The 19,372-nt window shown below is 39.7% G+C and overlaps 1 protein-coding gene across 1 annotated transcript; it reads left to right on the forward strand.

Annotated features, from left to right (window-relative positions):
- Nucleotides 1–18,296: 18,296 nt before the first annotated feature.
- Nucleotides 18,297–18,924, forward strand: LOC117548256 (ladderlectin-like). The gene has a single exon (XM_034219414.1). It carries the CDS (start codon nucleotides 18,366–18,368, stop codon nucleotides 18,852–18,854), a length of 489 nt encoding a protein of 162 aa, XP_034075305.1. The 5' UTR covers nucleotides 18,297–18,365; the 3' UTR covers nucleotides 18,855–18,924.
- Nucleotides 18,925–19,372: the final 448 nt, after the last annotated feature.

Genomic DNA, 19,372 nt, shown 5'->3' on the forward strand with positions numbered 1-19,372 from the left:
AAGCTGTCATACATATATAAAAAGTAAGAGACTTACTGTTTCCTTAGTGAGAGAATTACACATAAATCTGCAGAGTGTCTGTAAAAAGTCTCAAAATCTCCATTGAAATAGCGTTAAAATCAAAAAGTGCCTCTAAAGAAAATGTATTCAGATAAAAGTATTTTATTTTCAGAAATGTTTAAGGTTTTGCATACATAAAAAGTGTATCTTACAGTTCCTTTTTGTGAGAGAATTACACACAAATCTGCAGAGTGTCACTAAAAAGTTTTACACAGGGACTGACATTCTGTATGAGGGTTTCACACCTGAGCTGCTGGGGGGAGGGCGTTGAAAAGGGGGTGAGTATGTTTGGCTCTCTGGTGTGTTAAGAGTCACAGTCTTAAAGAAAAATCTGGTCAGAAAAAGTACTTAACTTTCTACCAGTTGTAAAAAAAAGTACTTAACTTTCTACCAGTTGTAAATTGTCTTACATATAAAAAAAGTAAGAGACTTACTGTTTCCTTTGTGAGAGAATTACACATAAATCTGCAGAGTGTCTGTAAAAAGTCTCAAAATCACAAACTGCAGACGCCTCAAGGAGAGACTTGAAAAGATCCATGCCGAGTGGGGGGAGAAGAAGAAGACTAATAACCAGCAGTTGACTGAAGCCAGGGACTTTTTTCTTTAAAGTAAAATAAAAATGGGAAACTACTATGCAAAACGCTCTGTATATATTGATCAGAATGTAGTCAATACCCTTTTAATAAGTGTGGTGATGAGGACGATTGAAAACAGAACGAGTAGTGACCCCTGTGTAAACAGAATGGCTGAAGTTTGTAAACTAGAAGACATTTTGGCTATCGTGCGTTCTGGCAGTACTATCCCCGGTCATTGGGAAACGATTGTAAACGAAACATTTAAAGTGGTCCTGGAATCTTCATTTTCCGAAACATTCTGTAACATTATCTCAGAAATGAAACAAACATCAAAAGTGTATCATGTGCTATCAGTGTATGCTCTGTTTGTAGATGTAATGCATCTCTGTGCAGAAAGCAGCATGCACATGAATATTCTGACTGAAGTGAAAAAACTCCATCACGATATCTCCAGTAATATGGGGAATTCTAAGCTGGAGACGGTCCTGCGGATGTTGCAATCAGTATATCTATTTGATTTTTTGGGTATGAAAAATAAAAAAGTGTTTTTACATTTAAAAACTGTTGTTTTCATTATAGCAAGGGGGAGCGTGTCTCATACATGTGTATTACAGTCCTTCTTTTTGTGTTTTTCAGTGTTTTTCTGTGTGTCTGTACACACAAAGCACAAATCATTTCAAACAAACCCTGAATCAAATTTAGAGAGGACCATTAAGAGTCAGATTCTTAACAAAATCTACGGACACAAAGTACTTCATTATCTACTTTTCAGCTTTTATACACAAAAGTGTATCCTTCAGTAACTTTCTCAGAGAATTTAAGCATAAATCTGCCAAATGTTTCAAAACTGCCTTGTTTCACTGAAATAGCCTCAAAATCACAAACTGCCATTAAGAGTCAGATGCTTTTACGGAATCTAATAAAACAGAGTACTTTCTACAGATGACTCCTCCCACTCAACGCAATAAGTCCCATCCCACTCAGCAAATCATATAAAACTAAGGACCCCCACTAAGACGACCGTTGAAAGTAGCCATGAATCTGAGAAAAACCAAGTCTGATATAGCCTCCCCTTATTATCACCAGGATAACGGATATGGGCTTAATGACTGGATGTTACAAAGTAAGGGGGAGGATGTTCCCGAAGAAGAGCCCTCCTCTATATCATATCCATGTAAGGTCTTTAGGACAAAAGAGGACCACGATAACATGACATATGAAGAATATCTTTCTTTAAAAGAGGGTATTATAGATAACCTTTATAGAAACAGTATATCTCATACCACTCGCCAAGATCGTAAACGACAATTAGCAGAAAAGAAAAGAAAAAGTAAAGAAAAACGAAGAAAAATGAAAAGGAGAAGAAAAATGAAAAGCAAACGCAGAATGCGAATGAAAAGAAAAGGACGGAAAACCAAAAGACAAAACGAAGGAAGGTGAAAAGAAAAAGGAGCAAAGTGAAGAAATGTAATGGTGTTGTAGAGTCATTACCGGATCATAATAATCTTATAGATCATCTACCGCTAACCGACTGCTGCGAATGTGTTGAACAAATACCAAAAGCAATGGCAGAGCTTTGCTTCAATATAATGAGAGAAAAAGCACGATACTGTGGAATTGCCCAAATTGGTGACAGTGCCAGAACATGCATTAAAAGACTGTTGGAGGATTTCTATTCTAGTATCGGTTGTCATTACATCGAAGGATACGCCAAAACGTGTGACGACATAGACAAAGCTTTTGAAGACAATTATATGGTACCTGTCCTTACAGCTAAACAAATCCTACGCCAGGTATTCAACAGACCACAAGAAGCACAAGAAGCCCCAGAAAGGATTACATTCAGAGCTAATAACGGTGAAACCGAAGAAGAAGCAAAGCAGATTATAATCGTTGCAGGTGAAAGGATAGAGAATTTGCATGTGATGTTAATGCATTTATCTGATATAAAAAATGCATTTGTTTACTTCCAAGAGACCCCTAAACATCTACTTGGGCAGTGTGAATTGAACGATAAACCGATCACTGTCAATGAAACGCGGAGAGAAGCAGCAGTGCAAATCGTTAAGTCTATTACCTTGTATGCACTACGGCATTAACTTGGTCAAATGTAATGTGTTTTTATGAAAGTGTGTTGAATGTTGTGTTTTCAATTAAACAACCATTACAAAATGAAAATGTGTTTTATTTTTTTGCTCTCATATATAGTAATAGTATTGTAAACGAAACATTTATAATAAATCTTCGACAGGCTGCCACACAGCCTACAGTCCGTCACCCCGACCCTCAGTATGTGCACTAAAGAATGGGCAAAGATTACGGCTTTTTCGGTTTTCTAACCACCATTAGGCGTCTAAAAGAGTTGGTTTTACTGAGGCACCATTTTTTGCACGTAATGGATGTCCTGTGGTGCTGGTCAGTCAGAGTTGAATAGGCCTGCGTCAGGGGTTCACACCAAAAGCCATAAAGGAGTCTTTTGTCATTGATGAGCGAGGTCATCTCTCTCCTCCACTGGCCAATAAACTTTCACATTCTCCACTTTTTTATGATTTTGTTTAGCTCACGGACCCCAAACAAAAGTGCAAAGAATTGAATTAATCACAGGGAAATGAATAAAGGATTAATTTGCATTGATTTTTGCTCCACCACAAATGGAGTCATTTTCTTGACCATAAGGACCTGAGATGTGCACCAACCTGGTGACCAAATACAAGAAGCATCTGACCTATGTGCTGTCCAACAAGGGTTTCTCCACCAAGTACTAAGACATGTTTTGCAAGGGGATCAAATACTTATTTCCTCCACTATATTTGACTCTTCACTTGCTGTAACAAATATGCATTTCCTCTCTGTGGGACGAATAAGGGTATTCTGATAATTCCTCATACATACTCCTTTAAACCATTTTTTAAAAGTTAAGACATTCAATGGTAACCTTGTTAACAGAAGTGGCAATAACAGAGTGATATTGACTTTTAGTGATTTATTTATTATGCACTTTTTTCCTGCAGGTGTGGCTTGAGGAAGGAACACAGCGGCGGAGGAAAATGCCACAATGTCAATGGGGGTACATGAGCCAACCACCTTAGGTATAAAGGCAGGGTTGGGCTTCAGCAACACTCTCGTTTGCCCCGGGGCAAACTGAGTGCACGAAGGATGTACAGGCAATAAGGCTGTAAAACTCCTGAGCTCTGTGAAGTGTTTTCACTTATCTTTTTTATGTCTTGAGTATATTGTATGTTGCATTATTGGAGAAGCTTAGGACCCAGGGTTAGGTTTAGGGTTTTCATTGCCTAAACAACGCTGTTGTGCATACAGTATGTCAATACAACTTGGTATGTTGAATTGAAACTTGTGTCCAACAGTATAATCAACCAGTGCTGCTATAAGCTGCCATCACGTCTCCCCCTGCCACGGAGCTTATAGCAGCACTGGTTGATTATACTGTTGGACACAAGTTTCAATTCAACATACCAAGTTGTATTGACATACTGTATGCACAACAGCGTTGTTTAGGCAATGAAAACCCTAAACCTAACCCTGGGTCCTAAGCTTCTCCAATAATGCAACATACAATATACTCAAGACATAAAAAAGATAAGTGAAATCACTTCACAGAGCTCAGGAGTTTTACAGCCTTATTGCCTGTACATCCTTCGTGCACTCAGTTTGCCCCGGGGCAAACAAGAGTGTTGCTGAAGCCCAACCCTGCCTTTATACCTAAGGTGGTTGGCTCATGTACCCCCATTGACATTGTGGCATTTTCCTCCGCCGCTGTGTTCCTTCCTCAAGCCACACCTGCAGGAAAAAAGTGCATAATAAATAAATCACTAAAAGTCAATATCACTCTGTTATTGCCACTTCTGTTAACAAGGTTACCATTGAATGTCTTAACTTTTAAAAAATGGTTTAAAGGAGTATGTATGAGGAATTATCAGAATACCCTTATTCGTCCCACAGAGAGGAAATGCATATTTGTTACAGCAAGTGAAGAGTCAAATATAGTGGAGGAAATAAGTATTTGATCCCCTTGCAAAACATGTCTTAGTACTTGGTGGAGAAACCCTTGTTGGACAGCACAGAGGTCAGATGCTTCTTGTATTTGGTCACCAGGTTGGTGCACATCTCAGGTCCTTATGGTCAAGAAAATGACTCCATTTGTGGTGGAGCAAAAATCAATGCAAATTAATCCTTTATTCATTTCCCTGTGATTAATTCAATTCTTTGCACTTTTGTTTGGGGTCCGTGAGCTAAACAAAATCATAAAAAAGTGGAGAATGTGAAAGTTTATTGGCCAGTGGAGGAGAGAGATGACCTCGCTCATCAATGACAAAAGACTCCTTTATGGCTTTTGGTGTGAACCCCTGACGCAGGCCTATTCAACTCTGACTGACCAGCACCACAGGACATCCATTACGTGCAAAAAATGGTGCCTCAGTAAAACCAACTCTTTTAGACGCCTAATGGTGGTTAGAAAACCGAAAAAGCCGTAATCTTTGCCCATTCTTTAGTGCACATACTGAGGGTCGGGGTGACGGACTGTAGGCTGTGTGGCAGCCTGTCGAAGATTTATTATAAATGTTTCGTTTACAATACTATTACTATATATGAGAGCAAAAAAATAAAACACATTTTCATTTTGTAATGGTTGTTTAATTGAAAACACAACATTCAACACACTTTCATAAAAACACATTACATTTGACCAAGTTAATGCCGTAGTGCATACAAGGTAATAGACTTAACGATTTGCACTGCTGCTTCTCTCCGCGTTTCATTGACAGTGATCGGTTTATCGTTCAATTCACATTGCCCAAGTAGATGTTTAGGGGTCTCTTGGAAGTAAACAAATGCATTTTTTATATCAGATAAATGCATTAACATCACATGCAAATTCTCTATCCTTTCACCTGCAACGATTATAATCTGCTTTGCTTCTTCTTCGGTTTCACCGTTATTAGCTCTGAATGTAATCCTTTCTGGGGCTTCTTGTGCTTCTTGTGGTCTGTTGAATACCTGGCGTAGGATTTGTTTAGCTGTAAGGACAGGTACCATATAATTGTCTTCAAAAGCTTTGTCTATGTCGTCACACGTTTTGGCGTATCCTTCGATGTAATGACAACCGATACTAGAATAGAAATCCTCCAACATTCTTTTAATACATGTTCTGGCACTGTCACCAATTTGGGCAATTCCACAGTATCGTGCTTTTTCTCTCATTATATTGAAGCAAAGCTCTGCCATTGCTTTTGGTATTTGTTCAACACATTCGCAGCAGTCGGTTAGCGGTAGATGATCTATAAGATTATTATGATCCGGTAATGACTCTACAACACCATTACATTTCTTCACTTTGCTCCTTTTTCTTTTCACCTTCCTTCGTTTTGTCTTTTTGGTTTTCCGTCCTTTTCTTTTCATTCGCATTCTGCGTTTGCTTTTCATTTTTCTTCTCCTTTTCATTTTTCTTCGTTTTTCTTTACTTTTTCTTTTCTTTTCTGCTAATTGTCGTTTACGATCTTGGCGAGTGGTATGAGATATACTGTTTCTATAAAGGTTATCTATAATACCCTCTTTTAAAGAAAGATATTCTTCATATGTCATGTTATCGTGGTCCTCTTTTGTCCTAAAGACCTTACATGGATATGATATAGAGGAGGGCTCTTCTTCGGGAACATCCTCCCCCTTACTTTGTAACATCCAGTCATTAAGCCCATATCCGTTATCCTGGTGATAATAAGGGGAGGCTATATCAGACTTGGTTTTTCTCAGATTCATGGCTACTTTCAACGGTCGTCTTAGTGGGGGTCCTTAGTTTTATATGATTTGCTGAGTGGGATGGGACTTATTGCGTTGAGTGGGAGGAGTCATCTGTAGAAAGTACTCTGTTTTATTAGATTCCGTAAAAGCATCTGACTCTTAATGGCAGTTTGTGATTTTGAGGCTATTTCAGTGAAACAAGGCAGTTTTGAAACATTTGGCAGATTTATGCTTAAATTCTCTGAGAAAGTTACTGAAGGATACACTTTTGTGTATAAAAGCTGAAAAGTAGATAATGAAGTACTTTGTGTCCGTAGATTTTGTTAAGAATCTGACTCTTAATGGTCCTCTCTAAATTTGATTCAGGGTTTGTTTGAAATGATTTGTGCTTTGTGTGTACAGACACACAGAAAAACACTGAAAAACACAAAAAGAAGGACTGTAATACACATGTATGAGACACGCTCCCCCTTGCTATAATGAAAACAACAGTTTTTAAATGTAAAAACACTTTTTTATTTTTCATACCCAAAAAATCAAATAGATATACTGATTGCAACATCCGCAGGACCGTCTCCAGCTTAGAATTCCCCATATTACTGGAGATATCGTGATGGAGTTTTTTCACTTCAGTCAGAATATTCATGTGCATGCTGCTTTCTGCACAGAGATGCATTACATCTACAAACAGAGCATACACTGAGAGCACATGATACACTTTTGATGTTTGTTTCATTTCTGAGATAATGTTACAGAATGTTTCGGAAAATGAAGATTCCAGGACCACTTTAAATGTTTCGTTTACAATCGTTTCCCAATGACCGGGGATAGTACTGCCAGAACGCACGATAGCCAAAATGTCTTCTAGTTTACAAACTTCAGCCATTCTGTTTACACAGGGGTCACTACTCGTTCTGTTTTCAATCGTCCTCATCACCACACTTATTAAAAGGGTATTGACTACATTCTGATCAATATATACAGAGCGTTTTGCATAGTAGTTTCCCATTTTTATTTTACTTTAAAGAAAAAAGTCCCTGGCTTCAGTCAACTGCTGGTTATTAGTCTTCTTCTTCTCCCCCCACTCGGCATGGATCTTTTCAAGTCTCTCCTTGAGGCGTCTGCAGTTTGTGATTTTGAGACTTTTTACAGACACTCTGCAGATTTATGTGTAATTCTCTCACAAAGGAAACAGTAAGTCTCTTACTTTTTTTATATGTAAGACAATTTACAACTGGTAGAAAGTTAAGTACTTTTTTTTACAACTGGTAGAAAGTTAAGTACTTTTTCTGACCAGATTTTTCTTTAAGACTGTGACTCTTAACACACCAGAGAGCCAAAACATACTCACCCCCTTTTCAACGCCCTCCCCCCAGCAGCTCAGGTGTGAAACCCTCATACAGAATGTCAGTCCCTGTGTAAAACTTTTTAGTGACACTCTGCAGATTTGTGTGTAATTCTCTCACAAAAAGGAACTGTAAGATACACTTTTTATGTATGCAAAACCTTAAACATTTCTGAAAATAAAATACTTTTATCTGAATACATTTTCTTTAGAGGCACTTTTTGATTTTAACGCTATTTCAATGGAGATTTTGAGACTTTTTACAGACACTCTGCAGATTTATGTGTAATTCTCTCACTAAGGAAACAGTAAGTCTCTTACTTTTTATATATGTATGACAGCTTACAACTGGTAGAAAGTTAAGTACTTTTTCTGACCAGATTTTCTTTAAGACTGTGACTCTTAACACTGTTTCGATGGAACACAGCAGTCTTGATAACTTGACATGACTAACATTACTTTTCTAAAATATATGTTTTTTAGAAGCGTTACTTTGATTTCAAGGCTGTGATGGCGAGAGTTTAACAGTCAATGGCATCAAGCTGGTGCTCAAGAAGGACATTGTCATCCACCTTCTTGATCAAGTGCTCATGCCAGACTCAGGTTAGACGTGCACATTTTCCCCTTATTAATGATTACCTGATTTACTACATTAATACATATATTGTTTTTATGTAATCCATATTTTTAATGGTGTTTAAATTCCCTTTGTGCCTCAAGCTAAACAGGTGATGGAACTGGTTGGAAGCTCCCAGTCAACCTTTGGAGACATGGTGTCTGAGCCAGGCCTTTCTGCTTCCATGCAATCTGCCGCTGAGTACACTTTGCTTGCCCCCTCAACACTGTCTTCAATGGTGAGTAACATACTGGTGATTCAATAAAGCACGCCCCTATTTAGTTGATGGCTGAAGACAAAGCCTGGGTCCATTCTCTAGACTCTATTCTAGTCACATTCTGGAATAATTGGTGATATTTAGATTTGTTTTGTATTTACCCCTCATGTGCTGAGTCATTAGTCAATATGTGTAAATGTATGGAGCTTTAGGGAAACTATACATTTATTGGCATACTGCAGAAGCTTTATGCCATGTAACAGCAAGTGTCCACTCCCCCCGAGAACATTCCTGGACTTCACCCAAAGGGAGTAGAGATGATTTGTTTTTGCATTAAGAACGACAGAGAACATTTCTCTTTTAAATGGGTCCCAAAAAGTTTCACAATGACCGGAATAGTACTGCCAGAACGCACGATATCCAAAAATGTCTAACTACTAATTATTGTCGTGCTTAAATTCTCTGAGAAAGTTACTGAAGGATACACTTTTGTGTATAAAAGCTGAAAAGTAGATAATGAAGTAGATTTCGTTAAGAATCTTTGACAGATTTATGCTTAAATTCTCTGAGAAAGTTACTGAAAGATACACTTTTGTGTATAAAAGCTGACAAAGTAGATAATGAAGTAGACTTTGTGTCCGTGTGAAACCCCATACAGAATGTCAGTCCCTGTGTTACACATTTTTAGTGACACTCTGCAGATTTGTGTGTAATTCTCTCACAAAAGGAACTGTAAGATACACTTTTTTATGTATGCAAACGTCTTTCTTGAAACTGACGTGCTGACCGTTTTACAAAACAAGTTATGTTTTCTGCTTTTTCATCCTCTGAATTTAAATGTGTGTGTGTGTGTGTGTTCCCCCCTCCCCATCGCCCTACCATTTGCCTGCAGAGGATGTCGGGGGGGTTTTATGACGTGTCCTAGCTTGTCTTCAGACTGTTTCACCAAACTTTTCACGGCAGAGAATAGCAGAGAGAGAGAGTTAGTGAGATTGACAGTACTTTTAAAAATATATGGTTGTATATTTCTTGTTATTTGCAAGTATTTGTAAGTTACAGTCAATACTGCTGTATACAGGGGCACAGGAAGTGGTTAGGTGGCGGGACCTTGCTCTTTAGAGCTGAGACATTACTTTTAAAAATATGGTTGTATATTTCATGTTATTTGCAAGTATTTGTAAGTTGCAGTCAATACTGCTGTATACAGGCGCACAGGAAGTGACTAGGTGGCAGGGACATTGATCCTATGCATATGTGATTCATTATAAAATTATTATTTTGTAAAACCGTAGGGGCAGCATTTTATTTTCTCCTTGTTATTTGCAAGTATTTGTAAGTTACAGTCAATACTGCTGTATACAGGGGCACAGGAAGTGGTTAGGTGGCGGGACCTTGCTCTTTAGAGCTGAGACATTACTTTTAAAATATATGGTTGTATATTTCATGTTATTTGCAAGTATTTGTAAGTTGCAGTCAATACTGCTGTATACAGGCGCACAGGAAGTGACTAGGTGGCGGTGTCTCGCAGATTACACCCATATCAAGACGTCTCTTGGCCATTTCTCTCGACTTGAGAAAATATTGAAGAGTGAGAAAGACGAATGGCTCTTATTTATCTAACCCTAACGGATGAGGGGTGAGTGGTGGGGGATGTGTGTGTGTGTGTGTGTGTGTGTGTGTGTGTGTGTGTTCCCACCATTTGCCTGCAGAGGATGTCGGGGGTTTTATGACGTGTCCTAGCTTGTCTTCAGACTGTTCACCAAACTTTTCACGGCAGAGAATAGCAGAGAGAGAGAGTTAGTGAGATTGACAGTACTTTTAAAAAATATATGGTTGTATATTTCTTATTATTTGCAAGTATTTGTAAGTTACAGTCAATACTGCTGTATACAGGGGCACAGGAAGTGGTTAGGTGGCGGGACCTTGCTCTTTAGAGCTGAGACATTACTTTTAAAAATATGGTTGTATATTTCATGTTATTTGCAAGTATTTGTAAGTTGCAGTCAATACTGCTGTATACAGGCGCACAGGAAGTGACTAGGTGGCAGGGACATTGATCCTATGCATATGTGATTCATTATAAAATTATTATTTTGTAAAACCGTAGGGGGCAGCATTTTATTTTCTCCTGGTTGTTACATTTCATGTTATTTTGCCGGAAGCGGGGGCGACTGGTAGGGGCAGCATTTTTTTTTTTATCATTTTCAAATTATTTTCAAATTTTATTTTGAAAACCGGCAGGGGCAGCATTTTATTTTTCTCATGGTTGTTAAATGTTATGTTATTTTATTTTGAAAACCGGAAGCGGGGGCGACCGGTAGGGGCAGCATTTTTATTTTTAAAATATTTTTTAATTTTATTTTGAAAAACCGGAAGTGGGGCGGGGCTTATGGAGGCGGGACTTCCGGCGGAAGGGGGCGGGACTTCCGGCGGAAGGGGGCGGGACTTCCGGCGGAAGGGGGCGGGACTTAGAGGTGTGACCTGTCACTTTCTATGCATACTAATGAGACGAGAGTGGTATGTGTATAACTACTCACATCCAGTCATTGATTTGTTCAATGCACTTACTCAGTGTTTGAATTGGAGCATAGTCTCCTGGTGAAATTGTTACGTACATTTGTGTGTCATCCGCATAGATATGGTAACTTATTTTGTTGTTTTTCATTATCTGAGCCAGTGGTAGCATGTAGATGTTAAAGAGAAGAGGCCCCAAGATGGAGCCTTGAGGAACCCCACATGTCATATTTGTCAACTCAGATGTGTATTTACCTATAGAAACAAAGTTGTTTCTGTCCTTTAAATAGGATTCAAACCAATTTAGAACTGTTTCCGAAAGTCCCACCCAGTTTTCCAGTCGGTCTAGTAATATGCTGTGGTCAACAGTGTCAAACGCAGCACTGAGATCTAATAATACTAACACTGAAGTTCCGCCACTGTCTGTGTTTAAGTGGATGTCATTAAAGACCTTTACAAGAGCAGTCTCAGTGCTGTGGTTTGGACGAAAGCCTGACTGGAACACATCGAAACAGTTATTTAAATGCAAGAAATTACTCAACTGTTGAAAAACAACTTTTTCAATGATTTTACCTAGAAATGGGAGGTTTGGTATGGGCCTGTAATTGTTCATTACTGTAGCATCTAGATTATTCTATTTTAAGAGCGGTTTAATGACTGCAGTTTTCAGGGCCTGTGGAAAAATACCTGAGTGAAGAGATGTGTTTACTATATGAAGTAGATCTGAGGTCATGCAAGGCAAAACATCTTTGAAAAATCCTGTTGGAATAATATCAAGGCAGCAGGAGGAGGATTTCAGAAGTTGTATAATGTCCTCTAGGTTTTTATCATTAATCTGATGGAATTGTGTCATGGTGTTTGAATTGATGTTAAGTGGACACAGAGACAACACATTTGCTGTACCTGATGCAGAGGCACTGACTGCTTGTCTGATTTTCTCAGTGAAAAAGGAGGCAAAATCATTGCATGCCCTGGTGGATAGAAATTCAGAGGCTACTGACACTGGGGTGTTAGTCAGTCTGTCGACGGTAGCAAACAAGGCACGTGCGTTGTTTTTGTTAATGATGTCAGAGAAGAACGATTGTCGTGCGTTTTTCAATTCCAAATTATAAAGGCCAAGTCTCTCTTTATAGATTTCAAAGTGAACCTGGAGATTAGTTTTTCGCCACCTACATTCAGCTTTTCGACACTGTCTTTTTTCTGCTCTCACGGTCATGGCCTTTCTCCATGGAGATATTTTCTTCCCAGTCACTTCCTTTACCTTAGTTGGAGCAATGGCATCTATAACATTTTTAATTTTTGAATTAAAATGATCTACTAGCTCATTTACTGAGATGTTAGCAGGGGCAAGTGTGGAAGAAAAATTCTGATTAAACATTTCCCTAGTATTTTCAGTTAAATATCGCTTTGTGGTTACCTCTTTTTGAACATTTTTGTAAACAGAAATAGAGCTCTCAAAGAAAACACAGGAATGATCAGAGAGTGCAACATCAGTCACCACAACCTTAGAGATATTCAGACCCTTTGAGATAATTAAGTCCAGAGTGTGCCCCTTATTGTGCGTGGGCTTCGTCAAATGCTGAGTCAGTCCATAGTTATCAAGAACACAAAACAGTTCTTTAGCCCCTCTGTCCTGGGGGTTGTCAACATGGATGTTAAAATCACCAACAATGACTAGACGGTCAAAGTCAATACACACTATAGACAGCAGTTCAGTAAAGTAATCAAAAAAGCTTGCACAGTATTTGGGTGGTCTAGATATCTAGGAACAGAGCTCGAGAGGAGCATTTCAGCTGAAGGGCCACATATTCAAAAGAATCAAAGTTCCCATAAGATGTCTTCCTGCATTGAAGGGAATCATTGAACAGAATAGCAACTCCACCCCCTTTCTTATGCATTCTTTCCTGACTCATAAAACTAAAGTTGGGAGGTGTTGATTCGATAACAGCTGCACTGTTATTTTGTTCAATCCAAGTTTCTGTTAAAAACATAAAATCGAGATTGTGCTCAGTGATAAAATCATTGATTAAAATGTTTTTCCTGCCAAAGACCTGACATTTAATAAAGCTAGTTTAAGTTAGTTAAACACACTATCAGTCATGTTTTTTGTAACAAGTTGTGGCTGACATGGAATCACTGCTAAATTAGATAAACTCACACAAATGTTTGAGCGCTTCCTGTATCTAAGATGATTCACCGCTCTTAATCTATTACCTATAAACACAGATATCGGCAAAGCTATAGGCAGGCAGGGCCCCGGCATGTCCTGGAAAGAGTTGAGAGTGCCATACGCCCTTGAGCCTGGATCCAGCACATATCAGTAAGAGTTTGTTGCATTTTGTACACACACATCCTTATCAGGCTTCGGAGACTGCAGATGCTTTCTTGATGAAGACGGGGGCGTCGTTGAGGAACGGGGGTAAAGTCCTTTTATATCAGCTGTGCACCGTTATGGTGTAAATATAACCTATCTATGAATTAGATCAAATGTAAAAGTCAGCCGAATTAGTGTTGATACTGCAAGGAGACGTATTGTGTTTAGATAAATTGAAGATGTTGTTTAATTGTTGATATATTTATGATCCACGTCAAGTATTCAGTTTCGGCGGCATTTCTTCCAGTTTTCCCAAAGGTCTTCTCATCAGGGCTCTATAAATAAAGAACTACGGCAGATCTGTAATATGTAATGCAGCCGAACCGTGTATTACAATGCCGTTATGTGATGACTTCCAAAGAGAAAAGCAAGAACACTCGGAATAAAGTTTTTTTTAAAAAAAGTTTTTCGGATTTTATATGGCATTAACACCATATCCCTACATGCATTGCAGCTAAACACATCCAATCAGCAAGCTTAAACCATAGCTGAGGATCTTGGGTAATCAGTTCAGTGGCTGTGTATTGCAACGATGCTACGTCTGTTTCCGGTTCTTTTTATTTTGAAATTCAGTTCCTGACGGACGCCAAAAAAGCCCGAGATTATGGAATTAAACAAATAAATAAAAACAAGGATAATTGTGTGTTATTGGTGAGTAAATAACAGTGTGTTATTTAGAAAAGAATAACAAATGATAAGGAAAAAAAATACAGATTTCAGTATTCTGAGGCTCTGAGCCCCATTTATTTTCCCCACAGTCGACAAAAAAAGTCTGACATTATACGATTTAAAATAAAAACAATAATCGTGGCTTGATATTGAGTAAGAACATGTTTTTATGAACCACACAGCTTCTGGTATTCCAAGACCGGACCAGACAAAAAGACGTGGTGCAGGCACGAAACATAGCCTACTACTAATAGAAATATATTGCTTTAAAAATCGTTCTGTGTGACACGAAAAAAAGGGGGAAATCGTGTTGGTGAACACGAATCAACAGATTAAATGTCGTGACTATAACACAAAATGCAATGAGACTGCGTTGGTCCAGGAGGGGAAACGCTCATACTCAGCTCTATGGAGTAAACACAAAAACAGATGTTATAAAGAATAATAAGAGCTAGAATAAAGTGAACAAACGTCCATAGCCAGTTTCCCGGGTTGCTTGGCTGGTTACGAGCACGGCTACACCCCGCAAAACACGTACAAGTTGCTTAAAAACGATTACAACTTTGAGTAAAACACCATATTAAAAACACATTGCTTGCAACAGACCTGGGGCCTCATTTATAAATGGTGCGTACGCTCAAAAGATGACGTACGCCGGTTTCTACGCACTGTTTGAGATTTATATAAAACAAACTTGACGGGAAAATGTGCGGTCCTCCACGCACACTCTGACCCATGCGTACGCGGTACGCACAACTACAGGAGAGACGAGAAACTGCGACACCGTTGGCAGAAGGAAGAATGGAGAGAAATATGTGAAAACTCCATCATATGCCAAACCCAAAGACAGTATTTTCCAGAGGAAATGACAGCACTGCAAACAACAACACGTGGTGTCAAAAGGACAAGCAGCCTCTACAAGCTTGATCCAGTATTAAAGGATGGAGTGCTAAGAGTGGGAGGACGCCTGAGGAGGGCAGCTATGCCAGAAGAAACTAAGTTCCCTGTCATACTGCCAAAAAACTGTCATGTGTCAACTCTCATATTAAGGCACATGCATGAAAGAACTGGACATGGAGGAAGAAACCACATCCTCTCTGAAGTTAGGAAGAGGTATTGGATCATCAAAGCCAACTCTGCTGTAAGAAAAATATTGGGAGATTGTGTTTTGTGCAGACGACAAAGGGCCAAAGTTGGATAGCAGAAGATGGCTGACTTGCCACAGGAAAGGCTTGAGCCAGACATGCCTCCATTGACCAATGTTGGTGTGGACTACTTTGGCCCTATTCAAGTCAAAAGAGGACGTACCACATTAAAGAGGTACGGAGTGCTGTTCACGTGCATGACAAGCAGAGCTGTGCATATTGAGGTCGCCAGCTCACTTGATACAGACTCATGTATCGACGCTTTGAGAAGATTCATATGCAGAAGAGGTCAAGTGAAACTTCTAAGATCTGACAATGGGACCAATTTTGTTGGAGCTCAGAGAGAGTTAAAGGAAGCCCTCTCCATTCTGAACCAGCACAGAATTCAGGAAGCTCTGCTGCAAAAGGGCATAAAGTGGAGTTTCAACCCCCCAGGAGCATCCCACCATGGAGGAGTATGGGAGCGTCTGATTAAGTCTGTGAGGCAGGTTCTCTATTCTGTTTTGAAGCAGCAGACTTTGGATGAAGAAGGGCTACAAACCCTTTTATGTGAGGTAGAGGCCATTTTGAACAGTCGACCAATCACAACAGTCTCAAATGACCCTCAAGACCTGGAGCCTCTAACCCCAAATCACATCTTGCTCTTAAAAACCAAGCCAATTCAGTCGCCTGGAGTTTTTGACAAGAAGGACCTGTACGTAAGACGCCGATGGAAACAGGTGCAATACATGGCAGACTTATTCTGGAAACGCTGGTGCCGGGAACACTTACCCCTCATGCAAGAAAGACAGAAATGGTGCAAGGAGAAGAGAAGCTTTAAACCTGGAGATGTAGTAATGGTAGTTGACCCTACTGCTCCCCGTAGTTCTTGGATCCTGGGAAGAGTGCTAGAAGCTATGGCAGACACTAAAGGACTGGTTCGAGCTCTCAAAGTTAAAACACAGACCAGTGTGCTGGAGAGGCCAATCACCAAGATCTGTCTGCTGTTAGAATGTGAAGAGTGACGGCAGCAAAGAGTCTTCTTCCGCTGATGGCACGATGATATCATGTAGTCAGGATGAGTAACACCACACAACTCATATTGATAGATGACTGGATTCATGAAATGAATAGAAGTCCTGACTGCATAGGCTCCTTTTTTTTTGTATATTTGATATTTGTTTTTGTGGTACTCCAAAATACAATTAGAGGCCGGTTATGTAGGAGCCATTTCCTTAGATTATAGTATCTTATCTTTTTAGAGTATAACCTGAGATTCTGTGGTGTATATTATTTATTTATTATTTGAGTGCGTAACTCTGCAGGTCGAGATGCTGCAGCATAAAAGGAGAGGTGCTGCAGCCTACTGGTGTGGCTGACTGAAGCAAACCGTTTTTAGACCTTGCTGGTTGGGAGCGTCACAGCTTGGTTCTTCTGCCTTTAACATTGAAGTATCAGTTTATATGACAAATAGTTTGTTTAAAAACGTTTATTTATTTTTGCCTTTTTTGGAACAAACTATCTTACTTTTCAATCGCATCTGGACATTTCTATTTTTTCTCTCAAACTACAAGCGTCTACTCGTCGGTCAGCCCCACGAGTGAGCCACAAACAAAGGACAAAAAACAAATGGATATCGTGGTCACTACAAATACCATAAATATAATGTTACCTCTCATTTATCATAAGAATTACTTTGCAAAACTTGATTAAAGCCAATCTTAAAATGATGAAACAAACGCCTGTTTGAGACTCCTCAGTGCACACAAACACATTGGAGGAATACATACGGAAATGTTATTGATCACCCCTCGATGACATGTTCTCTTGTTAAGAAATGTATTCTCATAATGATGCGATAAGCAGGACAGAATTACTTTTTTGTGTTGCTTTTCTATAAGTTAGATAGATACGAGCATGGTTTTATATAGGCTACTATCATTTTTAATCATGTTTTATGTCGTTTGCCAATACTTGATAAGTCGCTCGTAAAACACAGCAGGTATGGAATCTAAGAACACCTGTGGTAAATTGTGCAGCTAATTTAACACAACACGTGTGTTTTATTTCATTTTAACTGGTGGATATGGAGTTGCTGCGGGGAGGGGGGGGGGGGGTTGAGACACACAGGCTGCAGTGGAGACGCTGCGCACAGCTGATCGACAGCTGGAACACAAACTACCAAATACAAATTAATAATTCAGATCCAGTCGTCATGACTCCACTCCGGAGGGATTCCCCGAAACTTTCTTACAGTGTCTCATCAAGGGGGGGTCTCCTGTCCCCGGCACAAACACACTGACACACTGCCTGAGGAAGGTTAGGTGTATTTTGTTTGTCATTCACTTTAACTTAATTTTTCGGACCACTTATTTATTTTGGTGACGATCCGACCTCCATACTACTACTCTGGTTCAAACTGCATCCAGCAAACAATGTGATTTGTCTCCACCTCCCCAAAAGAACCAACATCTGACTCGGTGTGAAATGTCTTTTTTAACTGTTCGTCATTTCCTGCAATCTTCTTCATGCAGTCAGTCAAAAATGAATATTAATACGGGGCGTTTCTTTGAGTATTTATAGGCAAATATGGGCATTACGTGAAGCTCGCAAAAGCTGCGCCCCGGTACGCTGTGTTTTATGAATCGGAAAATGTCCGTGCGTATTTATTTGCTTCCTCCGTAAACCACCTTCCCACGTGAATCCTACGCAAAGCTTTATAAATGAGGCCCCAGGTCTCGTGCTTTGAATGTCTGAAGAGTTTCCCTCCATGATGGTAAAACGTATCTTGCCTCGACCCCTCGCCCTAATGAAATCCAAACTGACCTGAGACCCTTCCATAGGTTCATTGAAAATACCATAACACCACCTTAAACCCGCGAGTCCTACCTTGAGGGAGATAACTGTGAGCGTGCAGACAAGAGAAAGGTTTTTCTGGAACTGCCGGAAAACTTTTATAACTTACATTTTACCGGGCACCGGTCATGTGATCACGTCACGTGACAATGACGTCACATTCCCACACATATATAAGCAGCCTGTCACTTGAAGCTTCACAATCTCCATCCTCTCCAACGGTTCAGTGCAACTTTAACAGACAGAGACGGTGACATCATGATCATGCTGACTTTCCTCTTCCTGTTGGGCCTGGCTCTGGGTGCTGTGTCTTCTTCAGATGACCGTCCAATGGAGCTACAGCAAGACACCTGTCCCTCCTTCTGGTTCTCCTTCAACGGCCGCTGCTACAAGTACTTCAACACAGAGAGTACCTGGGCTGATGCAGAGCTCTACTGTGTGTCACAGGGAGGCAACCTGGTGTCTATCCACAGCACAGAGGAAGAGGATTTTGTCAAATTCCTGATCAAAATGTCTGACCCTGCTGAGGGATATACATGGATCGGACTCCATGACATCGCCAAAGAAGGAAGATGGATGTGGTCTGATGGGTGTGCAGCCAAGTATTTATTTTGGTATAGAAGACAACCAAACAACAGCGGACGAGGTGAAGACTGTGTACTCAACAACTGGAGAGGGAAGTGGAATGATGGGCCTTGTTCATCAACTTTTCCCTCAGTTTGTGCATCTCGCACAACTTGTCCTTAGCAGCTGAGATGTTACGTGTTCACCTGTTTTGTTAACATGATAACAATAAAGACACAGATGTAAACTTGTATATGTGTGTGAACAGAAGTCCTTTTGTCTAACCTTTATTTTCATGAATGTTACATATTCACACTGGTCGCTCCATGGGTTAATCAAAGGAATTATGTCTACACCTTTTTTTAAATACATTTAGTAAATAATATTGATAACGCATTATTACATTTTGATCCCCAGATTTGAGCCTTTGCTTATTATTCCGGGTATTCTACTTGTTTGTTTGAACCACACAGTTGTATATCATTCAATGATCATGGATGTGGTCAGGTATTTACGGCACCTGGTGTGTGGATGACCAACGGGCTGAACTTGCTCTTTTAATTTAATTTAGGAATGCTTCAAAGTGATGAGCCTAGTCTTAGCGACATTATTTATTGGGAAAAGTACCATCACTCTTTTTCTGGTTATGGGAACAACCGGTGTTTAATGGACAGGGACACTACTATCATGTTTATCTTTCA

The sequence above is a fragment of the Gymnodraco acuticeps genome, unplaced genomic scaffold, assembly GCF_902827175.1.
Source record: "Gymnodraco acuticeps unplaced genomic scaffold, fGymAcu1.1, whole genome shotgun sequence".
NCBI classification, from domain to species: domain Eukaryota; kingdom Metazoa; phylum Chordata; class Actinopteri; order Perciformes; family Bathydraconidae; genus Gymnodraco; species Gymnodraco acuticeps.

Bases quoted from the DNA above. Each gene is read 5' to 3' on its own strand.
- LOC117548256 (XM_034219414.1), top strand. From the start codon at position 18,366: ATGATCATGCTGACTTTCCTCTTCCTGTTGGGCCTGGCTCTGGGTGCT.